The sequence below is a fragment of the Quercus robur genome, chromosome 9 (assembly GCF_932294415.1).
Source record: "Quercus robur chromosome 9, dhQueRobu3.1, whole genome shotgun sequence".
Taxonomy (NCBI): Eukaryota; Viridiplantae; Streptophyta; class Magnoliopsida; order Fagales; family Fagaceae; genus Quercus; species Quercus robur.
This window is the reverse complement of record NC_065542.1, coordinates 45046970-45056697: the sequence shown is the minus strand read 5'-3', so window position 1 is coordinate 45056697 and position 9728 is coordinate 45046970. Positions and strand designations below refer to the sequence as shown.

The following is a 9728-nucleotide window of genomic DNA, read 5'->3' as shown; positions in this document are numbered from 1 at the left end:
TAAGCATCTCGCCAGAAATAAGAATGGATGAAGAAAATTTTGTTAATTCGTCCATATTAAAATTCCGAAGGATTATATTATATTTCACACTAATAAACTACGTATATGAGCGCTTTTATATAAGAGATATAAGTGTTGTATACTTGTATTACAAGACTTATAAATGTAGTATAAATATGTGTGCCTGCAAGAGAAAGAGAGTGGGCCTAGAGCCCAAATGACCTATACACATACAATCTCCAACTATGCCCATAATAATTTTTGGAAGAGAGTCAAGGCACAAAAAATTTGATACCTGATTAATGTGACAAATTAGTAGTGATAGGTAAAACAGTAATGTTATTGATAGGTTCAGATAAAAATCAATAAAAAATTATTAATTCAATTGTTGTGAATTTTTTTTTTTTTTTTGGGTGTTGGTAGCATTGCTCTTTTTAGAAAAAGAAAGCAGACAGGCTGCTTGTGACTTGATACTTTGGTCGGATACATCTACTAAAGCACCCATGCCACATTTTTGACTCTGAACTACTGTCTACCACCCCTATTATTGGGTCAAGTGTCTGAGGTCGAGACTTTTCAAAAACGGTGCTAAAATACTCCACTATTATAGCTCCTCATTTTCCCGTTCTTATTTGCCATTTAGTGTTTGTTCTTTCTATTGAGTTGCTTTTGCGTGGAAGAATTTTGTTCATTTATTATTTCCTTGAGTTCTTGTATCTCCAAATGCCCATTTTTACTTGTCATGCCCTCCTCAATTTCATGCAAATATTGTCTTCTTTGCTTTAGTCTACTTTGCATATTTCCAAGCTTTGTCCTACTCCAGTCCAGTGTAATTGTTGTTTCTTGCATTCTTTTATCTTCATGCCAACCCAAAACATATTGTTGCCTTCGTATTCCTCCTATCACACTCGTTTCATAATATCTTTATAATCTTCTTTTTGTGCCCACATCGCTTCAAATTTGAAAAAGATAAAAAGTTTTATTTTAGGTTACCGTACATAAATAAGAGGCCATTGCTATCCATTAGAAGTAATTTGTGGTCTGAAGCCGAGAGACACTGGTATGTTTAATGAGCACCTCCTTGTACATGTTCACCCCATATTAACAAGTCAAGTGTAACAATTTTTTTTCCCCCACAAAATCTTAATGAGTTGTGAATAGTAGATAATAAAGTGGTATTAATAATAAGTCTAGATAAGAATTAGCAAGGGTAAAATTGTTACACTCAAAACAGTTTTACACAGCTCAAAAAACAACTAAGCATGCGTTTGGATAAGAATGAAAAATTAAAATTATTTTACTATTCAGTTTATTTTTATTACTATTCATGAATCTCACTGCACTTTTTGGTACTATTCATGAACCCCAACTATACTATTTCAACTAACTTTTACCTTTACCTATAATACTTTCAGCAATATATTTTCAGTTTCAACAAAATAAACGGTATTCAAACAGACCCTAAAACCGTAAAACCATGACAAGACTTAAGTCACGGTTTCAATTGTTTTTTGGGATGTGTAGAACAATTTAATAACTTGACAACTCAATAGTTGTGGAAGTTGTCAAAAATAATGTTTGTAGAATTGCTGATTCCATATTTCCCACCATTCAATTAGTCACCCTACTAAAAAATTATCATCTTGTCATTAGTTGCTTCATGTGAAAGCAGAGTCTATGAAAGCAAATTTGATTTAAGGACCTCGAACAAATTTGTTCTTGCATAACTACTGAAATTGTTAAGTAAGGGTAATCCTATCAAGTGCAAGGATCTCATCAAAGAATTAGATTCCATATTATAAGGAGGCAAGCAGGTCTAAGGGTGAAGACTGAACATAGCTCAATTTAATGTGAACCAATATGGCTATGGCTAGCTACGACACCCATGCACACACCCTGTAATACGAGCCCTCACATGCATGAGAAGAAAACCTACAATGTTAACTTGATCTTAGGGAAATCTCTTCTCTAGCAAACTTTTTTTTTTCTTTCTCTATTAGATCAAATACTATTATATTCAAATGTTACAACTGTTAATTCAAAGAAAGGGAAGGGGGTAGGAAGGTCAGAAAAGATATAAGGCTATGGGACTATTAACGTTTTCACCCCAACCGGCCTTAACTGTGTGCTCTTTGGCAACAGCTTTCCCCAATAATGGCAGCTATTTAGAACCATAATCAACAGGTCATTTCTCTTTCTCTTCATCATCAGAATCTGACTTTGCAAAAACAGGTTCAGGCTGGGTTTGTGCATATGCTGGAGCAATGAACTTTGGATCTTTTGCAGCAGCATCAGCATACTTCAATATAGCTTCTCTTGGATCTTCATCCATCCATGTCTCCTTGATCATACCCCCTTGCTGCAATGGAACTCAAATAAGTCTCTTCCACTTGTTTCATTTTTGGAGTATGAAAAATTGAAGGGAAAAAACTGACAAAGGAGTGCTATAGAGGGATAACAGATTACCTTAAGAAGATATTGGGTTAATAAGCTGCCTGCACTAGTGCCAACTCTTCCACCAAAGCCTGGTCCTGTTACTGGGAGTTCAGGCTTGTGGGACTTCATTGGGTCCTTCAATTCTTTCTCTCGCTGACGCTTGCGACTTGGCTGATCTCTAAATAAAGGAAGAGCATGAGGATTGTGAATCATAGGTTTTGCCTCAAAATCATCAATAGACTTCTTCCTTGGGGCACGTGCAACACAAACAAGAGCCCCTCTCTCACTGATGGTTGGATCATATAATAGGTGAGTTCCTCCTTGGCTTTTATCTCCAGCTGTTGCAAAGATCTTCCGAAACAAAGAAAAGAATGAATGAAATGAGTACATTTCCTCCTTTTTTACTTCACAACTGTGTTAGTCCACAGCCTTTTCAAAGAGAGAGAGAGAGGAAAGCAAATGTCCTTTCACATGTGCACTACTAAAATAACTTATCCACAACAAAATAGCTATGAGACAGGAGTTCAATTAATTTACAAGACAGACATGGTTATGACCAACTATCATGTTTTGGAATAAAAAAGAAATCATGTTCTACTGCATATAAGATGATTTTAGAATAATTTCAGAAAATAAAAGCATGTTATGTGATCTTTTCTTTACCTGATTGAGCTTTGGGTGCCAAGCACATTGCACAACACTACAAGTTGGGGATATCCCAACTCTGGAAACAAGTTCAAGTCTGGCTCGATCATAAAAGCATAGCAAACCTCCAGTTGTGCTTTCCCTTTCAACTGATGTTCCAGTTAAAAATAATTGCTCATCCGGACTGATTGCAATATTAGTTTGAGCATAGTGGTTTGGGAGATCCTCAAACACCTTAAGTGGCTGTTTTATTTGGCGCAAATCCCAAACCTGCCATGCATTTCAGATATTAAAAGGAGCATACAAGCTAAGACAAATTTACAGAATACAAATCCAATGGAAAGTGAACAGCAATAGGATTTGAACACATCAATAATTACCTTCAGTGAACCATCAAAGCTTCTTGAAAGTAAAATTCGTCCGTCGCTTGAGAACTTAAGTCCAGTAATATCATCTGAATGACTTTTTTCAACATGTATGTCTGGCCTGCTTCCCCATCCAGGCTTAAGGTTCCATATCTGTAAAAATAAATCAAGCACCAAATGTAAGAAGTTGATGCAAAGTTCATTATGTCCAAGATCCACAGAAAAAATTATCAGTTGATGCAGACATTAAATAAACCTAGAGATCTTCTACCCTATTGCCATCAATTGGCACAGAGATATCAGGAAACATCAACAATTACCTGTATTGAACCATCTCCTATGCCACCAGCAATGCATTTTCCTTCACAATCCCAGGTGCACGTGGTAACTGGAACCCTCCCAGGTCTTGCAAGCTTTGGTTTGATGACCTATACATCAAATAATTGAAGAATTTAGTTTAAGGTTATTTCAATTCCTAATAGCATATCAACTTTGATAAATCAAATTTTATGATAGCAAAATGTATCCATGTGGCTAAAAGCATTGAAAAAAGTGCAAAAGCAATCTAGGAGCCACTGCAAGCTCCCTTTACTGTAACATTAAGCACTAACAACTTCTCCTAAGAATAATTTCTAGCAGCTCAGAATCATATATCCCAAAGAGCTATGGTAAATTTCATGTCATTTTGCTCAATATATAAAAACCAAACGGCAACTGCTCATAGCTGTTAACACCTTCCATACAATTTTTTTTTTTGATAAGTAACACCTTCTATACAATTTTAAATTTGATGCAGAAGTCCAACCCACCCCACCCCCAGAAAAAACAAAAGAGTAAACAAAAATTATGCATGACAATAAACCCTGGATTTTTTTTAAAGGGCCAGTGGTAAACACATATTGGCATTGTTGTTTTAAACAAAATTTCCACATTCACCTCCATGTTTTTATTTCTTGGTGGGGGAGGGGTTCTCCATAGTCTTATTTTGTTAAATGACACTTAAGTTCAAAGCCGTGACTAATCATAGGCCAAATGCTTCTGCAACAGATTGAGAGAAGGATTAAAAAAGGAGGTGGGGGTGTGGATCAAGAAAAACCTAGCCAGTTTTTTAAGTTAAGATAATTGACAAATTATGGAATCATTCCACCGAGCATATTTCATCACGAGGCAGTTTTAGCATTGTTAATGAAAAAAAAAAAAAAAAAACACAAACCTGCTTCTGACTTTTGAAGTCATTTACATCCCATATTCGCAATGAACCATCCTCTGACGATGTTAAAATTGTCTCTTTAGCTTTAGGGTGCCACTCTCCGCAAGTCAATCCAGTTATGTGGCCCTTGGTATTCTTCAGGTCACGAATATACATATCTCCCTTAACAAACTCACCTAGCGTAAGTCCATCACGGTCATAAATCTGAGAGACAAGGAAGACGGACATGAGCTGGGCTGCAATGACTCTAGCTTTAAAGCAAATACAACAAGGAGGAAAAAAAAAAGAAAGAAAGAAAGAAAGAAGAAGATGGTATGCAGTACCTTAGCTTGAGCTGAGCCAGTCACACACAAGAAACGGTCTGCTGTTGGACTCCAGCTTAGATTACGAACTTGATGACCTTCGGATGGTTCCAGCTGTCTAAATGATGCCAAACGAGAATTCATCCCTTGAAAGTCATACATACGTACTGTATAGTCATAACTGCCGGAAAGAACCCTAGACCCAGAGGGATCAACAGCAAGAGCTGAAACAACCTGCCAAAAGATCAGCATAAACAAACTTATCAACATAAGCTACCAGCCTAAAGTTACTCAACAAAACACACTTTAAAATCAAGATAATCGTTTACCCTATATCTCGACTAGATGGTTTTTTGCGTGAAATTTCTGTGACCACAAGGGTCTTGACTCTTGAACCCGTGACCTCTCCCTCCACCTAGAACTTACACAGGGGAGGAGGTGCCAATTAAGCTAGAGCTCATTGGTGCATAGTTCTAAATCTCTTAAAATGACACATTATATCTTTCCCAAATATATTTCCTCATGATTCTTTTGGTGTAAAAGTTCTATCAACTTATTGAAATCATTCTTCTCAAAAAAAAAAAAAAAAAATTATCTTTTTCAAAAGAAAATATTCTAAGTTACAAACAATATCCATATTTTCTAAAACAAGTATTAGACATTTTATCCCTTCAGCAATAATTTCACAACTAAGCTACTAACAACATATTATGACTTGATAGACAAGTAAATAATCTCAACCAAGAAGAGATGTCACTAGTGAACCAGACAAGAACCAATGAAAAGTTGCTAACTCAGATATTATAAAAATTGTTGTGAAAAATTATTGCAATTAATAGCAATTTTTCGAAAAAGAAACAAAAGTTAGAGAGAGAGAGAAATACCTTGGTGTGGCCTTTGAGAACAATCTCATTACTAAGTGGAATTCGAAACTGATTCTCAATTTCTTCTTCTTCGTCCTCTGAATCGCCGAAACTCATTCCAGGCGGCGGTCTCGGCGGCCCAACCATCTCTTCCTCCTCCTCCTCCTCATCAATAGACTCCAATTGGGCCGCAGACGGCCTCGGTGGCCCAACGATCGGCCCAACATCTTCGTCCTCGTCATCGGGAGGCGGTCTAGGAGGGCCAATCAAATCGGCTTCGTCTTCATTGGTAGAAGAGTTAGAGTTAGGGTTTCGGAGCGACGAGAGCCAGTCTTTGGAAGAGGAAGAAAGAGAAGGCAGCTCATCGGTCTTGTTTGTGGTGGCGGTGGCGGTGGCGGTGGCGGGGGTGGTGGAGGAGCGACGAGTGGTGCTGTGGATGGCTTCGAGAGAGGTTTGGGGCTTTGATTGCTTGCCGAATGAAAGAGGGAATTGGGCTCGGACTCCGTCGTAAATCTCAGCCTCGTCCTCCATTTTCGTTTGATTTCTCTCGACTTTGCAGCTGCTTCTTCTTCTTCTACGTTGGATGGATCATGATGGGCCGGCCCACACCATTCTGACCTTTTCTCCACTATGGATTTCGAGTTTGTAAGTCCAGCCCAGCCCAATACTCAATGCTTTTCCATTTACATTAAAAAGCTAGTAAAAGTCACTTCAGTTTTGGCCTATTACTGATTTTGGTTCATAAGAATTTGCTTTTAATCCCTGACAATTTGAACCAATCTTTTTTTTCTTAATAAATGGTAGAAGTATATTAGGCAACCTCTTTAAAATTTATATATTAATTATAAAGGTTCCAATTAACTAATACTCTTAGAGTACCTGTTAATGAATTATTTTAGAAATGTTTTAATACTATTTTTATGAGAAATATAAAAAAATTAATTGTTTTTATTCCATAAAAAATTTCTAAAAATAATTGCTAAACCAATACCCTCGAGTATTTGTTAACTTTTCCAATATGTGTGTGTATGTTAAGAATCAGGCTCTTAATAAATTGAATGTAATTATTTTTGAATTTTTTTAATGGATGCTTTAAGTGTATTCATTTAGGAAATACTTTTATAAACTTTTTGTGATAAAGGAAAATAATAACTCTTTTTTTTTTGTTTAATTTCAATTTGTTATATTTTCCATCAAAACGGTATCAAAATTTCTTCAAATGGTTTATTAACAAATGTCCTAAAGGCACCGATTAATTGAACCTATCATTTTTATTCCCTAATGTATTTAGCATAGTGCTCTTCAAAAAGAAAAGAAAAAAGTATTTGGCATAATGATGACATGTTAGTTTTTAGTTTGGTCATTTTTTAAAGTGATTAAAAAAGAAACCACTTTAAATCAGAGAAAATTTGGTAACAAATATAGTTGTAGTTAATGGCTACAGTTTTACTTAATATTTTTTTATTATAAATGAATTTTGACAAATCTGTCATTGGATTATATTTTCTTCTTATATCCTACATACTTGCAAAATTTTCAGAAAATAAAAAATTAATAGCTATGTCATCAACCAAATGTTTAAATTTCAAATTTTTGTAGTCTAAAATTATGTAGAAAAAAAAAGTTTATGGATCGAATAGTAAATGACATTTTATTGACACAAGATTTGACATACTTGTTAATAACATAATGAACACACAATCTAATGGTTAGATTTTCAAAATATGTAGTCGTGTTAATTTTTTTAGTGGAAGTTGTAGCCATTGTCCCTTTAAATTGGGGATGACAAAATTAGCTCACCCTACTTGATATGCTCTATCTTGTGTGAATTTTTCTCACTCATAGAGGTAATGGAGAAATGATGAGTTTTACTCATCCTGACCCACCCTAAATATATATAAACATGTTTTGTTTACTATATATTTAAATTATTTATGCATATAATTTAATCTTGGGAAAATTATAGTAAACCCACCTGTGGTATGACTTGTATTCACTTTGCCTACCTGTGGTTCAATCATTTACACTTTGCCCACCTAAGGTAACTTTCGTTAGCCTTCCGTAACCCACCTCTCCATTTGCAGTTAGAAAAACACATTTTTAGGCAAAACAAATATAACAAGGATAAAAAAGCTAGGGTTTTGATTGCTTAAGAACTTCTATAAGAACAAAGTGGAGGAATGGCACAAAAATCCCACTCTGATCTTGGCTTCTTTCCCCACTGTGGCTGGGATTCAAAGTGGGTTTGAAATTGGAAATGGGGGTGGGTTTGCTACTGTGGTTGGGTTTCATTTGAGCTACCTCAAATGAAACTCCATGGCTAACCCTTCAAGCTTGTTTTCCTCAATCATCGATGCCACCTCAGCGGCGAGCTCCTCCATCGAACCTCCATGGCCGACCTTTCAAGCTCCCACAATAAATCTCACCGAGCGCTCTCTCTCACTCTAAACCCGAGCTCAGTCTCTCTAAGCTCTCGGCCTGAGCTCTCTTTAAACCCTTGTTCTCTCATCTCTAAAACTCTCTCAAACGAACTCCATGGCCGCCCTTCTTAAGCTCACCCCCTCACATCAACGTCGCCACCTCAGGCGGCCTCGCCTCATCAGACCCTTACCGAGCCCTCACCAAACCCGAGCTCCCTCTCTTTAATCTCTGAAACCTTCTCAAGCCGAGCCTCCCTCGGACTTCCAAGGTCACCCATCTCCAATCATCAACCACCACCACTCCATGGTGGTTCCTCTACTATTTGCATCTCGGCCTAACTCGGGTTTTGGGGGTTTGTTAATGATGGGTTTGGGTGAATTTTCCAAAGGGTTTTCTTTGTGTTGGATTGTGAATTAAGTTTTGGTTTGATAAAGGGGTTTGATTGAAAGATTGGTCTAGAGGGTTTGCTGGATTTCTCTCCCTGTCTTACATTCCGATCTAGCACCTAGAAGCCACCACCACGACACCAAACCCATGGCTGATCTACCATGATCCAAATCCACGGCTGGATTTTTTTATACCTCACACTTTAGTTGTTGGCTTATCTCTATCTCACTCTCTCTTTGTTGATAACGTTGCCGGTTGTTTTGAGATGTTGGTCTTCTTGTAAAATTTGGTTCAAAATTTTGAGTTGTTGCGAAATTGTTGATATTATTATAGATTAAAAATAATTTCATTGAGCCATTTGATTGGCGTGTTGTTCCTCCACTTTGTTCTCATCGAAGTTTATAAGTAATGAAAAACCCTAGCTTTTTTATTCTTATATTTGTTTTTGCCTAAAAATGTGTTTTTCTAACGGCAAACGGAGAGGTGGGTTACGGAAGGCTAATGGAACTAATCTCAGGTGGGCAAAGTGTAAATGATTGAACCACGGGTAGGCAAAGTAAAAACAGGCCATACCACAAGTGGGTTTACTGTAATTATCCCTTTAATCTTTGTATATGTATCCAGGTCATAATTTAGTTTTCTATACACATTATATATTACAATATTCAAAGTACTTTTCTATCCTTCTCACTAAGTATCCAGGTCATAATTTAGTTTTTTCTATACCCATTATATATTACAATATTAAAAATACTTTTCTATCCTTCTCACTAAGTATTCTGACAATTGCCTTTTCCTTTTTTATTTCATTTTCATTACATTAGTGTTGGAACCATCTCATCAAGGTTAGTAAAATACCTTTAAGGCGTAAATGCACTTTTAGTCCCTACATTTTGACTTTTTTCCATTTTGGTCTCTACATTTTAATTTTACCACTTTTAGTCTCTAAATCAATTAACGCGTGTTATTTTTGTCTTTTCCGTCAGTCAACCGATGGAAATAGCTGAGGTGGCAGTCGGAGGAATTAAAATATTATAAAAAATGCCACATTAGCATCTAATTTTTTTTATAAAATAATTTATCAATTTTAAATAAATAA

At 36.2% G+C, this 9728-nt stretch overlaps 1 protein-coding gene across 1 annotated transcript; it reads right to left on the bottom strand.

Annotated features, from left to right (window-relative positions):
- Positions 1 to 1945: 1945 nt before the first annotated feature.
- Positions 1946 to 6377, bottom strand: LOC126698622 (uncharacterized). The gene is made up of 8 exons (XM_050395978.1): positions 5843 to 6377; positions 4980 to 5192; positions 4660 to 4860; positions 3767 to 3874; positions 3462 to 3599; positions 3100 to 3351; positions 2467 to 2787; positions 1946 to 2359 (listed from the first exon to the last, which is right to left on the bottom strand). The coding sequence occupies exons 1-8, from the start codon at positions 6350 to 6352 to the stop codon at positions 2186 to 2188; spliced, it is 1917 nt and encodes a 638-aa protein (XP_050251935.1). The 5' UTR covers positions 6353 to 6377; the 3' UTR covers positions 1946 to 2185.
- Positions 6378 to 9728: the final 3351 nt, after the last annotated feature.